Source organism: Falco punctatus (genome assembly GCF_963210335.1).
Source record: "Falco punctatus genome assembly, chromosome: 11".
NCBI classification, from domain to species: Eukaryota; Metazoa; Chordata; class Aves; order Falconiformes; family Falconidae; genus Falco; species Falco punctatus.
In genome coordinates, this window is record NC_137591.1 from 11,919,709 (window position 1) to 11,936,555 (window position 16,847).

At 53.4% G+C, this 16,847-nt stretch overlaps 1 protein-coding gene across 10 annotated transcripts in view; it reads right to left on the bottom strand.

The window, feature by feature from the left end:
• Positions 1 to 16,847, bottom strand: part of RNF220 (ring finger protein 220) — a 229,888-nt gene that overhangs the window by 76,081 nt on the left and 136,960 nt on the right. For all 10 annotated transcript variants that reach the window (XM_080406146.1, XM_080406145.1, XM_080406144.1 and 7 more), the window contains one exon: positions 10,549 to 10,678. In XM_080406146.1, the coding sequence (XP_080262272.1) occupies positions 10,549 to 10,678 (130 nt within the window). The remainder of the gene's footprint in view (positions 1 to 10,548; positions 10,679 to 16,847) is intronic.

Consider the following 16,847-nt stretch of genomic DNA (forward strand, 5'->3'; position numbering starts at 1 on the left):
TCCCAAGCATGTCCAAATGAGATTTCTGCAGAGCCCCCACCCAAGGCAAGGTAGGGCTTATGATGGGCAACCATCGAGACAGGGCTAAGCTCAGTACCAGGCATGGCAGCCACCCCCAGCGGCGCTTCCCACACATAGTAACAACTGCAAGAGAAGTTCCTTGAGCTCAGGCGGTTACAGTTGTTTGTGCTTATCCCTTAATGACTTTGCAGCCAGAAGAGGTTTAAAGAGGTGGTAAGAGAGCTGCTGCCACATAGCTGGTGTCTTCCAGCTCTGCAGCTCTTCCACAGAATACGTCTCAGCAGCCCTCCGGATTTGACAAGCACCAGCCAGAGCATATGCAGCTCCCACATGAGATCTTGCAAAGCCAAAAGGTTTCTACAAGCTGTAGCCAACTGATGTATTTCTTAAAAAAAACCAAACAAATAAAACAAAACAACAAAACACCAACCAAAAAAAAATATCCAGTGGAAGCAATTTATTTTTAGCTGCAGGACTCATGGCTTGAGCATGCAGCCTTGGGACGGGAGCCCCGGCAGCAGAGCAAGCCTCCTGCAGAGCTGTGTGGATGGCAACACCAGCTGTAAATAAGCAGTTGCCAGGTAGAGAGGGAATTGGATTTTTGTGAATGCCAGTTTAAATAAGTGGAAGTGTTACTTGAAGCCTAAATAGGAAAATGGGAGTTTGATTTTTTTTTCTTTCTTTTTAAACTACATGAGGCCAAATCATCACCTCGCTTCATGTGACAGTCCCCAGCATGGCTGGATGTGATCCATGCCATCAAGGGAAGCACACTGGGCTTTTTAACCTGCTGTGGCTGCTCTAGTGGCACCTGCATCCCATGGTGGGGAAAGGGGCTGAGTGATGGTACAAACTGCCAAAGACGCTGGAGTCAGGAGCAGAAACGCCCTGCACCTACAGTCCCAGCTGTGCCTCCTAAATGTTCTGCCAGTCAGTATTTGTGAGAACTCAGCGCCCAACACAGCCAGCTGTGACAAACCTGGCTCTGCAGGGCAGCCACCCACCTCCCCCAAAGAGATGAAGCTGCAACAGAAATGCAGCAGGATCATAAAACACTGTGGCATGACCTGACTGTGCTAAAATCCGCTACTTACTCTGTCCCAATCACACCCTTGGCTCTTTCTCCCCCACTGGGTTTTTAATTTGTTAACCCCTGGTACACCATGCTCCTGCTGGGAGCCCCCACTCAGAGTGGGTGACAAGTTTCTGGGTGAGGATGTGACAGTTCATGTGTGCGGGGTGAAGCAGGAGGCTGGGGTGGGAAGGTAGTTTCATTTCTTTCCCACTATTTGAAAAGGAGGTAGCTGGAAAAATAAAGAGAAAAGTCGGAGGGAAAGGTCATGCATTAGATTGATCTGGGGGGCTCTTTGCTACCGTGGCTATAATGACTGTTTAATTATTCCCAGCTCACATGGCAGTTCAGAAGAGGCTCCGAAAGAGGCATACATCGCTTCAGGGCAAATAACTGACCGAAGATTTATTTCTCACCCTTGGGTTTCGACACATCCCTTCCCAGACTTCCCACTGCCCTGGGAGTCAGCAGCAGAGGAAGGCTTTGCCCTCGAGGTCCCAAACCTCAGCCTGCAAACCCCAGCCCTGCAGTCAGTGGGCTGTGGGTACTGTGGGTCTGAAGGCACTTCAAGGAATGTTCATAGCACTCGGGGAGGGCACTGCATGAGCCAGGGGATACATGACCTGAAAATTTTCTGGCTCGCTGTGCTACCCTGGAAGCCCTGACCCACAAGAAGTGCTCTCACCCACAGGCTATGGGCAGCAGGTTCTGCCTTCCCTGGGGTCTGCGTAGGGGGAGAGGAATGGGGCATCTCTGTGCAGGACAGGCAGCCATGTGGCTTGTGCTTTCTCTGCTGGAGAAGCTGTGGATGAAGGGTCCAGGCTGCTGTCATTGCCACCCTCTGAGTGTGTGGGAGGAAGCTGGAGGGTCTCTCTTCCCTTTCTGTCCATGATTAATCTGCCACAGTGAGGGGCAGGGACACAAATCAGAGGGGGGATGAAAGAGGATAAATCCATGGTATCAGCAGCACCACATTTGCTACATAATAAACAGACTCCTCTCCTCATAAATTTCCCTCCATTCCCCCATGGTTCTCCGCCACTGACACTGACAGGCATGGAGCTGGACTGATCCTGGCCTTTCTGGTGTCCTGGCTGGTGGGGAAAGCTGTGGCTCTGCCGGGGAAGTCTGGAACCCTTCACCCGGGCTGGCATCCTTCACTCCCTGCACCCAGTGGGGTGTAGCAGGGGCTGTGGGACAGCATAGCAAAGCCCCATCCAGACTCACGGGCTTTAGACAATGTGTGGGACACCTGAGTTGACTGTGGTGAGGTGATCCATACCAGCACGTGGAGTGGGTGGGAGAAGTTCTAGAGGCACCAAGCACTCTTTAATTTACTTGGTATTGCTCTCTGATATGGATGCTCTCCATATCGGTCCCTGCCAGGTGTGGCTTGTCCTCTCTCCCTGCCTTGGCACAACACTGTGCCCTCACTCGTCATTTTGGCAGCAGCCAGCTTACCCACTTGTCCTCACACCATGTGGGGACATGACCCTGTTAGCTGCCTCGGTATGGCAGGTGGCCCTGCACCCTGCTTGGGTATCACGGAGGAGCTGACACTTCCAGCCAGGTTCCTCCAGTGATGGAGTGTGTTTAGTTTAAATCTGACATGAGTCACACTGCTGGAGAAAGCTTCAGGTGATGCCACTTCCCATGCCCCTGGGGATGCATCTGTGCATGAATCTGGAGACCCATGACCCCAGAGCTGAGGTTCCACGCTGGACATCTCTGCTGTGGGGTGGCATGAGGTGCCCTGCTGCTGCCCCACGGCAGGACCTGCTCCCTGGAGGCTTAGGGCAGAGGAGGGTATGAATGACCCCAAAGCTGCCCCCCAAGCACTGACCTGCCCCAGCAGCCTGATTTTGCTGGGAGACGTTGGCTGCAGGACAAATCCTGGATGCTGCATGCGCGGCGGGATGCCGCCGTTTGGGTACCGGCTGCTCGGTGCCGCAGTCAGGTCTCTCCCTGGAGCAGTTGGGCATTGTGTGGAGGCTCACGCGTGCCGGGAGACATCACAGGTAATGAACTGCTTGGCTGAACACCTCAGAGGGTCCAGAGCCCTCCGGGAAAGCCTGCGGGAGTCGCGGGCTGGCTGGATGCCTTCGCCTTGGCCTGGGGAGAGGGTGCTGCAGGGGACGTGCCCAGTCCTGCCTCGCAAAGCACTGTCAGGCACTTAATAGTGCCTGTCCCCACTATCTCCTTGGCCTGGATTTATGCCTTGAGGGGTCACCTCTGGTGAGACTCTAATAACATGACTTTATTAGCTTTCTTGTTCCTTCTTTAAGATACAGGGGAGGAGGGCAGCGGCACCTCGGGAAGGAGCGGGGGGCATACGGATAGGAAGCAGCTGCCCTCGTGATTCCCCTTCTCAGTGACAAGGGGGAGAGGGAGAAAAATGATGCTCCCTCGAAATTTATCATGCACCCAATTACAATGTTAATTGGCAAGTCCCAGAAATCAATTAATTCGCAAATTTTTTTCAATTAAAAATTAAGATAAATCATAAAACATTATTAAGCAAAGGCCAAACTCCATGAACTTTTTTTTTTTTTTAGGCATCTGGTTTTTTTTTTTTTAATTTAAATAAAAAAAAGAGCTGTGTTGCCAAAGCCCGATGCCCTTGAGTGCCTTTGCTGAAGCGCAGGGGGCTGTCATCAGCAGGACTGGGCTGAAGACAGATAAAAAAATATCGACCAGTCGGACACACTGCTTCTGCTTTATTGATCAGGCGGGAATTTAACTTGCTGTGCATATCCACCGTGTCAGCAAGGGCCACGGGCGAAATTAAAAGTACTTGGCTTGGAGATGTCGCCTTGATATTGGGGGGTGGGGAGAGAGGGAGGGAGAGGGAAGAAGAGGGGGAGAAAGGAAAGAAAGAAAGGAAAAGAAGAAGGTGGAAAAAGAAGAGGGAAAAAGAAGGAAGAAAAAAAGACAGAGAAGTCGAGGAACAGGAGGCTACAGTGCCTGCTTTCCCCGAGTTGCAATCTTACTCATTGGCCAGGGCTCCTTGCCCTCTCTGGAGCGCTCACAGGTGTCTACCACATGCAAGGAAGGGACTTTGCATGTATTTCAAGGGAGCTTTGGAAAAAAACCCTTCTCACTCAGAAACATCTCTAATCTCACTCCTTCAGAGGCTGGGGGACCTGCAGTGTTCGCTGCACATGGAGTCTGGGGAAGTACCTGGCCGTCAAGTTAAAGTCCCCAGGCATAAATCAAGGAGACCTGAGGCGAGAGCCATGACCCTGGTCTGACACATGACAACAGAGCTAATTCGGGTTTTACACACTCTATTTATCCTGCTGGGCCTGGCAGCACAGCCGCTCGCCCTTCCCAGAGCAGCCACCCACACCAGCCCCAAGAAGGTCTCCTCCAAGAGCCCTTTGGGGCAACACAGCGCCCAGCAGATCCCACTGCAATGAAGCAAACCCTTGCTGGGGCAGTGCAAGGAGCAGCTGTATTTAAACATAGGGTTTCCTGAGCAAGAGCAGGATATGAGCCACCTCCCATAACTTGTTCTGGGTCCTTATCCTGACCGGGAGCAACACAGAAAGCCTCTGGTATTTGGGCATGCAGGGTCCATGGGGGTGGTGTGCTTCTCTCCTCGTCCATCACCAGGAGTCTCAGGTGCAGACTCTGGGCGGGGGGTTAGCATGGGATGAGTTTAATCAGAAAGACCGTGAAACACTGGGAAATAAACCTGTGAAAGGATGTGAAATCCAGGATGCATCTCCAGCTGCCTGAAGTCATTTCTCAAGGACAGTGACTCTGCCTGGAGTGACCAGGCCACCTCCCAAGGTCCTACAGCCTTCATGTTGTAGCTATATTGCCAGCTTCCTCCTTATTCATTATCCCACCAGGCCCGGAGCTGCCTCTGTCCCCCAAGGAGAGCTACCGCTGTGTCTCTCTGCATAAAAAGGAGGTGAAGCCCCCCCCGCCCCGAGCAGGGTGAGGATGCTCAGTGCAGTGCCAGGAACTGAGGCAGCATTTTCTGCTTCCACCCTGGCTGCCAAAGGAGGGAGGATTAAGAACAGCAAGAGGAACAGAACGCATGTGCAAATGAGGGAGAGGAAGCTTCAGAGGTTTGCCGAAGGAAGATTTAAGCCTGGGCAGAGGTGCGTTGAGAGCTGCTACAGGAGCTGGAGCACCACAGCCCCATGGTTGGCTCTTTTCCTCTGACATGAATCAAAGCTGGATGCAAGAGTCAAGCTAAATCCCCCATCTGGGCACTTCACCTGCTTTGAAATGGGCCCTCCCACTGCACCTTGCTCTGCCCTCCTTTGCCTGACACTGTTTGTTTCCTCTTTGTGACAGCATCTTTGAGGTCACCAGAAAACAGCCTGCAGCATTTCCCAGCTGCACCAAGGTGAAAGACCCGTGTGCCCTCTGTGTTCTGGGAAATGCTTCATAATCAGAGAATCAGAAGAGAAATTATTCCTGGACACACCAGAAGGGACATTAGGGGGAATCAGTAGCTCCTGGGATGCTGGGTGCACAGGGATGTGTCCCCATGCTCCCACCACAGCGGCAAGGAGAAACGGGAGCTTCTAGCCCAGGCTGGGAACAGTCAACAGGTAAGCACGGGCTTTAAAACACAAATACGCTCAGATCAAGTATTCAGTGTGGAGGAAAGAAAGGAAGACGAGTGAAGAAGGGGAGAGTGTGTGCAGCCAAGGGGCACTGTGAGAACAGCGTCACCCCCCACCCACCCACCCAAGCCCACCCATCCCCGCCGAGCCCCCCAGGCAGCTGTTGCACTGCCATGCCCGGCTCTGGGATGCCATAGCACAGGCACAGGTAATATTACAGCATGGCATGAGGATACTGCTGGCTACATCTGCTAAGCTTAAAACCCCCTTTAAATAAGGGGAAAGAGCTGAGATAGTCCTGTCTGGGCTCACACTGTCCTTCAGCTGCAAAAGCAGGAACAGAGCTGGCACGGTGCAACTCACTGCTCCAACTTCTGGACCATTCCCCAGCTATAATGATACACCTCATCCTTTTGGGGAGGTGAAATCACAGCTCTGAAGCATAGGTTTGGTGCTGGTAATGCAGTGAAGAATCTTCTAGCTATCACACAGGGAAATAAAAATGCCCCCTGCCAAATAAAATTTTTTAAAAGACTACTGCATATTCAAGAACAGAGCATCATGTTATTAAAAACACTACATCCAAAGGCACATTCCCAACCTTCAAGTGTTTGACTCAGCAACTGTAATATTTGTAATGACTTTGTAAAGTTTTTTAAATGGCCAATAAGTGCCTCTTCCCCAAACTCTAGAAAGCACCATGGAACCATCAGGGACCACCAGCTGAGGCAGGCTCCACAGCTCCTACTGCCTCCTTTACTCCTCTCCTGTCCTCAGATTCATTTTCCCTCCCCCTTCAAACTCAAACCATAGCCTTGAGCCTGCCCCTTCTCCACCCAGCCTCCCCCACCGTCAGCAGGTTGTCCTCTCCCATCACTGCCCAGGGAGCAGCAGGCAGGGTTTAAGGGTCCCCTGTGCACCACCACCTCCACTCATAGTATCTACCTACAGTGACATATGCAGCGTATGTGCACACACTGGTACGCACACGGGGATGGGTGTGTGCGTGCCTGTCCTGAGGGACAACCACGGGTGCTGCTCTCGCACCCTGTGCACTCCCCGGGTGGCCCTGGGCTCGGGCAGCGCGTCTGCAGCTGAAGCACTAGCCGAAGCTTGGAGCTGGGGCTATTGACAACTCCAGAAAGAGCCTCACATTTCAGTGTGCTTTATTGCAAGCTTCTAATACGGAAAGGTGTAAAACAAGTGAATATGAATTGAGTGAGGGTAGGAGACCTACATCTAGTGCACAGATAAGCTTCATGCGCACAAGCCAGGAATATTCATGTATTCTGCAGCGACTAGCCTGGCTGGGGCACAGGGCACTGGTGTACACAGAGGGTCGCTGTTATTATTTCTTATTTTTGCCTTGGTGGCATTTAGGTGCTCAGCTGGGGACTGGCACATTTTGCTCTCCGAGCTGTACATGCAGAGCAAGGAGCACATCCCTTCTGCAGAGCACCGTGGGGCCACCGCTCACCCATCTCCCACTCTCTGCTGCTTTGTGCTTGTGCTCTGCAAAGGTGAGCTACTAGGTAATTTCTCTTTGGAAGAGGAATACCAACGGTCTTGCCTGGCAAGAGTTAAACCCCATAAAACCAAGGCTTGTAGTTTTGTTTTCTTTCAATTTATACCCTTCACTTAAAGAGGGGGAGGAGGGAAGAAAGGAGGGGGAAAAAAAGAAAGCCAGGTGACATATTCTAAGAGGGAGCACCGAAAACGTGTTAAGCACTTCAAAATCTCATATATTCAATCGGCCTCTGGCAAGACATCTGCCTAATGTTAGCGCTTAAATATCCTTTTCCATTTTACATGCATTCAAGTCTCATTTGAGCGAAATGAAACGGTATTATTAAAGGGAGATTTTGCACAAATGGCCTGAATTTGACATGTCAAGTTCAATGAGGCTGTTACATATGTAACACCGAGAAGGGCTCAGAGGCTGCCGGCTCTTGAAACAGCGCCAGTGGCTCAGAAATGAAATTTGCATTCAGAGAGCCTTGCCTCACTGCACGGAGCCGTGCGCGGGGCTCGGCCAGACCCACACGAGGTGGAGGAGCCGTGGGGCGAGCACAAGCAGGTCTCTCCCTGTGCTTTGTGAGACTGGACACACCAAGAAGGCAACAGAGCTAGAAACTTGGGTTCCTTATTCCCGCTCAAGTCTGTTTTTTCAAGGAAAAGCTTGACTCTGCACCGGGGTTGGTTCCTCCTGAATGATGCTCAGGCGGTGATGTTGTTAATGATGTTGACGGCCAGCATCCATCCCCTGGGCATGCTTGGCACAGGTGGGTGCTGCCCTGTGACTCAGCATGGCTCCTCCTGCCTTGCCATGGGATGCTTCAGACAGGTAGGTTTTGAGATGTCCCTGCCCTGAAGCCATGACAGTCACATTGGCACTGCCCATGGGGAAGAAGGGCTGTCCCTGTCCCCGAGGGATAGCAAACCCCACCCCCACCAGCTGAGCAAGGGGTGCATTGGTGTGGGTGGATTGGAACCCCAGGCTCCTGGTGAGTGGGGACTGTGTCATCCAGGTGGCTCCTACAGCTCCCTTGTAGCTCAGCCCCAAGAAGCTCTTGTGATCACGTGGAGGAATCCCTTTTGCTCCTTCCCTTCCTCTGCCCTCCTCTGAGCGATGCTGAGCTCCCTGCTCCCATGACCCCTGAAAGCTCAATACGTGGTGGAGAGGATGATGTGGGGCGGCCCCTCCACTTTGCTTCTCCACCAGCCTCTCCCCTCCTCTTGATCTGCCGCTACAGCAGCATCTCAGCTGGCTCATCCCACCACACAGCCCGGTGGGGAATCCTGGCATGGGGAGCTCTGGTGCCACCGCAGGAGCTGATGTGGCGCCCGCCAAGTCTCCAGTGCTGCAGGCTCAGCGGGCAGGAGGGGATCTGCCTTCCTAACCCCAAGCACTGGAAATTTATGATTTTGTTGCAAATCATTAAGGTTTATTAAAACTTAACAGCACAAGCCATGATTGGCTGCATCCTCTTTAAATTAAAAAAAAAAAAAAAAAAAAAGACCCTTGGAAAGCAGCCCCCCAGTTTGCTTCTCCCCATCAGACTGATAAGTAACAGCTGCTCAGCCATTTCGGTAACAAGTCGGTATTGGCAGGGAGCGGCCAGGGCTGCCGGTGCCCATCACGTTTATAGGCCTACATTTTATTTTTATGTTTATTGGGTTATTTGAGATCATTATTAGTTTCTCTCTCCTCTTGTTGATGTGTTCTTGCTCCCGGCTCCTCCAGGCAGGAAAGGTGGGGGAATGGGAGATGGAGCCACCCGCTAGACCGAGCCGCCCTGCTGGAGCCGGGCAGCACCCAGGACCTCGACTCACTCGCATCCCACTGCCTACTGTTGCTGCCCACCCTGCCTGCCCTGCCTGCCCTTCCCACCCTGCCTGCCCTGGCCCCTGCATCGCTCCCCTCCAGGACTGGGAGAGACCGTCCCTGTGCAGAGCCGCTGTATTACAGATTAGACTCCATCGCCTGAATCCATCGACTAGATTGAACGTTATCTATCACGCTGCAGAGGGAGTCGTTATTTAATAATTAATAAAGACCTCTGATTCTTCTTTGCCGCCTGCATGGCCGAGCGGAGCGGGCCAGGGAAGCGAGGGCAAGCTGGGGAGAGCTGTCTCCTCTCAAACTGCTGCTGTTATTTAAAGGAATAATGCCATTCTTTTTCATTTGTCAGCTGGCCCACAATGGCCCTTGTCATGCTTTATGATTTAGGGTTTCCTTTCCTTTCCCATTAAACGCCACCTTCCCATCACTGCCTCGCGCCAGCCAGCCTCCGCTCCTGGCTTGCGGTTTCAGTTTCACTCTGATATTGGCCCAACTTCTTTGATGGGCTCCTCCGAGCACTAATTGCTTCTGTTCATTTAAACCTGTTCACTAATTTGCAGTGGCCCTTTATTAAGTTGGATGCAGCCCAAATTACACCATAAATTATGCTCACAAGAGGACTGGGTGTCGCAGGGGATAAATGGGCTGCCTGTTTCCTGCCCCCCTCGCCCTGCTCCACCTTCCTGTGCAATGCATGGGGGATGCGAGCCTCAGCCTCAGGCTGTGGGTGCCAAATTTGGGAGATCGGAGCCCAGGCCCATCTGAGGAGGACTCTTTTTCTCTGGCTAAAGCTCCCTCCTTCTTCCTTCACCTGCAATGGCTATCGCTCAGTTGCAAAGGAGACCCAAGCCAGGCAGGGATGGTTTCTTGCATCCTCTGCCCTACGCACAGCCACGTGCACCCCCTTGCCCTGGTGCGCACACACACACACACTGACACACACGCTCCCCCTCCTCTCTTACCACCTGGTGATGTAACTTTGCTTCTAGTCGGCAGTTTGATTCCTTTCCTCACCTTTTAATGACCAGGGAATTCATTAATAATTGAAATAAACACACTTTTTTCCAAGGCTGCCGAGTTTTATTAAGGCAGGGGCATGGATCTGCCAACCCTTGACTGCAGCCATTTCCTAAATAACTGCTAGCAGTTAAAATGCAATTATTTTTTTTATTTTTTTATTTTAATAGAGGATTTTGCTCTGCTGGGGAAACCAGAAGGGAGCTGAAGGCAGCCGAGGGGTGGTGCATGCTGCTGCTGCTGCAGGCCTGCTCCATCATGGGACATGAGCCACAGTGAGAGTTGCTCAGCCCAACACATGTCCCCAGTGAAAGAGGTGTCCGTGGCCTTTGAGAGGCATTTCTGCCTGGCTTTACCATTGTGGTGAACTCCAGGGAAATGTTTCTGCCCTGCTGGCCAGCACTACCTCTCCTCTATCTGGTAGCTGTGGGTACCACCATCTCCTCTGCCTTCTGCAGGTGCCTGGCTGGCTAGCCAGGGATGCTGGTGAATCCCAGGGAGCTGCTTACCTGATGTTCAGCTGGGTGAGCTTCTCCAGCTCCTGCTCCATGTGTTCCTGCAACTCGCCAGGGCGCAGGAGGACCTGGCAGATAGGGCAGATCGGAGCCTGGCTGTCAAACAAAGTCGCCTTCTTTTTGCCTGTGGGGAGGAAAAGAGGGGAGAAAGCTTTAGCTCTGATCACCTGCCATCAGCATCGCCTGCACTCTGCCCTGGTCCATGTCCTGATTGAGGTCTGAAACCAGAAGACTTTATCCCAGTATAGCCCCATTTCTCTCCCCATCCCATGCTCCCTGGGGCAGGGACTGGCTCTGTTCTGCAGCGGGACAGCAACTGGCACAACAGCATTCCAGCCCTGGCTGTGGGCCCTCCAGTCTTATGGCGAGAGCAACAACAGTCACATTTTGGGAGCAACCCTGTGCAACCCCAGCTTCCCCAGTTTGCCGTGCAGATGGTGTGACTTGAGGCAAATGGATGAGACAGCACTACCCTCTGTTCCCATTAGTATCATAGAATCTTTTAGGTTGCAAAAGACCTTTGAGATCATCGTTAACCCAGGACTGCCGAGTCCATCACTAAACCATGCCCCTAAGCACTGCATCTACACATTTTTTAAACACCTCCAGGGATGGTGTTTCCACCACCTCCCCGGGAAATAACTAATAACAATGAATTAAGAAGAGCCACCTTCATCCTCCTCAGCACTCCTGAAGTCGGGTGGGTCAGGATGACCCCCACGAAGGGCAGAGCGATTCTCCATGGGCACACGACGCAGAGGCAGAGGATGCCCCATGGTGCCAGGCTGTGGATGGCAGGGAGCAGGTCTGGATGCTCGGCACGGCCGTCTCAGTGGTCACCAGGGACTGTTCACCCTGCCCCCACACTGGGATGGGGCCCCTCACCCTCCCTGCACCACCTGCAGCTCCGGATCCCTTAGCCACCTGAGCCCTGAGCCTCCTGGGGCTGCATCATCCCTAGGCAAGATCTGGGGGTACCTGTGGACCCCGATCCTGAGTGGGGATGAGCCCCCACTGCCTCCCACCAGCCTCACCCAAACCCTCCCCACTGCTCCCCTGCCCAGCCACATCTCCCTGGTTCACTCCCTGCTCCGAAGCCAATTTCCTCCAGCTCAGAAACTTTATTACCCCCTCTGTAAGGAATATACAGCATCTATTTAACATAAAATAAAACTCTAAAGCAAACAATGAAGTTTCAATAAAACAGAGGAGCCCGCGGGTCTCCAGGCCCCCCTCTCCCAGCTGTATTAGCAGCTCTGCTCATGAGAGGGCGTGCGGAGCCCGGCTCAGATGGCTCCAGCCGGGGGAAACATGCTTTATAGCCGCCTGTTGTCATCTAATGTGAACCCTCCTGCTGGATTATTTATTTATGTATTAGACATGGATCAAATTGGTTAAATCTGAGTGAGAGGCAGTAATGCACAATAAAGCAGCCGGCACTGGATACGAGGGGGCTGTGTGCACCGTGGCCTTCCAATCAGGAGCCAAAAGGTGCCATTTTATGGCTCCTAACGATGGCAGAGCCCAGTTAAATGAATCCCCATTAAAGGAATAGACCTTCTCAAAGTATAAAATATCGGTGTGAGTGCCTTTACTAGGTCCCTGCTGCTCACTGTACAACCGCCTGGTGCAGGCACTTAATGAGAGGAAGGGTCTGAAATAAGTTTGTGAGTCACCTTGGCTCATCCTTGCCTTCTAGCAGGACACAGCGTACGTGCCCGGCAGGAACGGGTCTGTTGCTGGGTCATCACCTGCCCTTTTCTTCAGCCTCCCTTTAAGAGGTGGGGGAAACTGAGGCACGAGGGGCAAGTTGGGGCAGATCAGTGCTATGGGGCACCCCCTACCTTCCCAGCTTCCCCGTCCACTGGCAACTCTCCCATTTGCAGAACCAGGTGGAAACCCCAGCCAGTCTCTCCTCTGAACTTGAGCTGCTCCTGGTGGCTCCCAGGCAGAGCACCAGGAGACCCCAGGCACCTTGGCTCCTCATCCCTACCACCCTTCTGCTGAGAAGGACACAGTGTGCAGCCCATGCAACTGGGAACATCTTCTTCTCTCCTCCTTCCCTCGTAAGTAATGTCCAGAACTCAACCCAAACCCAAACCAGCTCCCGCTGACCCTTGCGGGAAAGGTCGGCATTTCAGTAATTCCACCTTCCTCTTGGAGCTTTTCCACTTTTGTGTAGTGGGGGCCCAAAATAGTCCAGGAGCGTCCCTGACCACCTGCTATTTATAACCCCAACTTCGCAGCAAAACAATGGAGCTGTCTGAGTCTCCCTCCCAAAATAAACAGGCAGCCTTTGAGCGGACGGGAAATCCTGCTGGATCCCCGCTGTGGTGTGTGCAGATGGAGGGGTAAACAGGCTGCCCTCCGCCCTACCACACCGCATCCCCACTTGGGGGGGCATCCCTAGCCCAGACCATCACCGTGGGGCCCGTGAGCCCCCCTCGCCTGCCACCCACATCTTGGGCTGGTGGGGCAGGGGTGATCTCAGCAGCACCGGAGGGTGAACCGTAGGTTGAGCATCCCTGGGTCTCTGCTTTCTGGGGATCCCAGTGGGGTTTGTTTGCTGGGGTAGGTGATGGAGTGTCCTGGACCGCAGCACTGGGATAAGCAGCCTCGGACCAGGAGGTGCAGCTGGGGTCCCTCCTGAGGACCAGCTCTGTCGCACCAGGCTGGTGGCTTTTTAACCTCCTGCATGTGCAGCTCCTTGCTCCCTGCTTGTTTTTCAGGGCTCTTCCATGGGGTGCATGTTTCTAAGCAGAGGTGACTTTGATTTTCAACAGCCAGGGAAACCAGGAGGGATCTCAGGCCATGGGAAGGAGCCTTGCTGCCTTCCACGGCCACTCCCAACCCCAGCCCAGGCCAGTAGGAGAAATGAGCAGCAATAGCTTTACCCACCAGCTACATTAACGATACAGTGACGAATTCGTGCTAAGGAAGGATGTGACAGCTGTCACCCCACATCCCTGTGTCAGCCAGGGAAGATCCCCTTGCTCCAGTGAGTGCGGGAGGCTGGTGCTTGCACTGAAGCAAGGGCTTCCAGAGGGGCAGGAGAACAGGGACCTGGACATGCAGCCAAGTCCCTGATGTACAGATTGCAAAGCAGGAGACAGAAGAAGCCCCAGCTCCTGGCCCAAGGGGCTGACAACTGTGTTTTTGCAGGAGCAGGGCTAAGCGCAAGTGACAGGCAGAAGGGAGGGATCATCTCCCATGCCAGCAGGACACCTACGCAAGCCTCCCCAGGTCTGTGAGACCCACCGCACGCCTGCAGTGCCACAAGAGGCTGCCACCAGGCTGCGTCTCCCCAGATCAGCGGCATCCACATCTGCAGTGTGCCCCAGAGCCTGGCGCACGCCCACGCTGTGGTGGCTCATGCCAGGCAGCAGTGCCCAGCTCCGTGGCATGGGCTGTTGGGTTGTGGGGAGGGAGAGGATGGGCACTGTGAATCCTTGGGTTTTGTTTGTGAATGCAAGGTGGAGGGACGTGCATACATCCCGCCTTCACTTTCCAGAGCAGGGACATCCTGGTACCCATGAAAAAGCAAAGAATCCTGCACCGTGTGTGCGGCTGGACCGCACTGGGGTGTAGGTGCTTACCCTGCTCAAGGGAGCACAGGAGATTGGTCTGTCCAGGCCAAAATGAAGCCAGCATATTCCCGAGTGGGCTGGACCTGTGTCTGCCCCAGCAGTGAGTGCTCCCTGCTCTTCCCTCCCAGTCCTGTGCCAAACCTACTCCTGGGAGACCCTGAATGGCTCTTTTCAGGCTTTTGTTTTTTGGCAGCTGTGTTTTTGTTTTCTTTGCCCCTCTCTCTCCCCTTCGCTCTCTGGTTGCTCAGCAGGCTCAGCTCCAGTGTTTACCCTCCTCGGCTCTGCCCGTGCTTCCCCTGCTGCCGACCCCCTGCTCACCAGTGCCAGAAAGATGAAAAGGCAGAACCTTGGTGCTCCCGCTGTTTGCATGGTCTCCTGGGCTCCGCGGAAATGTTTAACTCCAAGTGTTGAAACCAAATATTTCCTGCTCTGAAAGCAGAGGGCTCGATGCACAGACGCACCCCTGCACGGAGGAATTTATCCATGGGCTCCGTCAGAGGGCATCTGCAAACGAATCCCAGCTCAGGTGGGGACTGAACCGAACCCTCCTGATCCTGCTGGGGACAGAGGGCCAGATCCAGCCCTCAGTCACACTGATATGGATCCAACATAATTCCCCTGAGTCCTCTGAGTCAGGCCTGGTTCACCGCAAAGGTATTGCTAATGGGATCAGGGCTCCAGGCTGGGAGCTGGGCTGAGGTACCGGGGATGCAAGTGTGGCACTGAACAGGCATGAAGGCATGAAGCCATCCTCACTCCCACCCTGCGTCTGTGCCCCAGCACACAGGGCTGACAGCACTGCGAGGCATTTGTAGACCAGGACTTAGTCACTTGGAAGACAGCTTTCTCCTCATAAACAGGACAGGGAATGCTGTTTTGGAGAACATTTACATGAGAAAAAAAGCCCACCAACAGCACGTGATGTATACAGCCCCTTGTCATTACACAGCACGGAGTAAGTGATGCTCCCTAGCCACTCTGAATGAGCAAAGTTTACAAGGCATGAGGGCTCACTCTGTCCAGGAGCTCAGCAAATTGCCAAATGAATGAAATCAATTGTTTATAATACAATTGCTTAGCTCCACTGATGGCTTATTGCACAGCCAGGTGCCTCCCCAGGGACTGCCACCATGGGTGACACAGGTGGTGGCAGCGGGTCAGGAGCACTGATGGAGACATGTTCCCTGCTGGGGATGCATTTGCTCTTTCGTAACAGCCCTTCGTTGGGCAGACCCCAGGGCATCTGCCCACTTTTCGGATCACATCTCCACACCGTCCTTCCTCACAGCCCTCTGAAACTTGTCCCCAGGAGGACGAGCTCTTCTCTCCCAACACTCGATGTCTCCTACCTCAAACTGTTTTCCACTTCTCTGAGTACCAAACTCCCCCTCCTCTGAGATGCCTCCCTCCATCTCGCCCTCCTATTTCCTCTCTCTCCCTCTTAAACACTCCATCATTTAAACCCAATCAAAGCCAGTTGATCTGAAACTCTTCTGAATAGAAATGACCCCGTGCTGGGGCCCCGCGGCCCCGTGCACCGCTTTGGGGGCTGCGCTGAAACCAGGTGGGTGGTAATGGAAGTGCTGACACAGGCTCCTTGACAGCATCACCACTGCCAGTGCCTGTAATAATCCCTCCCGGCTCCCCCGCAACTCAGTTTCCGCGGCAATTATTTTCCATTCGATGATGGGCTTGCTGTTATTTGTGTACTGATAGCAGATATCTTGTGTGACAAGCCTCCTTTCCTTCCAGCTCAAAAAACAATAATTCAAAGAAAGCCCCATATTAGCTTGGAAATAGCCAAATGCTCACTCTTCTCCTGGTGAGCCCGCGCTGCAGCCAGTGAGGCTTGCAGAGCCCTGACAGTAAGTGACAGCCAAGGGGCTGCACCACAGACAGGGGACAATGACAGTGGTGGGGTGAGGAAGGTGGAGATGGTTCAGGTGTCAGTGCAGAGCACCCCAGAATAACAACAGAGGCAAATAGTATTTGGTAGTAAAGTGAGGGAGCAAGAAAAAAGTTGCTCATCGCTCTACCACCTCCCTGTTATTTACTGGTGTGCTCCCAGTGCCATCCCCATGGGATTGCATCTTGCCTGCTAGGTGCCACCTTGGATCCTGCTGGTTTTGACTGGAGCCAAAAGGTGCGTGGTCTCCAAAAACCTGCACATGGGGGTGGCTTGAGGTCAGGGCATGTCCCATTCCTTCCAGCAAACCCTTCCTCTCCCTTGGACTCCTGGCTGGCTGTGGGATGCACACCTTGGCTGTGTGGGATGCAGACCTTGGATGTGTGGGATGCAGACCTCAGCTTGCTGCCCAGGTCCAGGTGCCTTGGATCCAGCCCCTCCTGCATTTGCTCTGCACAGGGTGGCGGAGAGCCAAGCACCAGCGACAGTGATGAGCAGTGAGGTAACTCCAGGTTCGTGTGCTGTGGCTGTGTTCAGTGTCTGGCTGTAACAGCATCCACAGCACGACCTAACTCTGCAAACACCCCACAGTGCAGTGAGCGCATCCTGATCACTGAGGAATCACCCTGCATCAAGCAGATCTGCTCTTCCCTGGAGCACATGCTTTTTGGAGGTCTGTGCAGGCAGGAAGGGAGCAGAGGTCTGGAAAAGTGGCTTTTCATATAAGAAAATGCTTGTGCGGAGTCACTTCTCTACTCTTGCATCACAGCGCAAAGCTGCTCCAGGGCACCAGCAGAAGC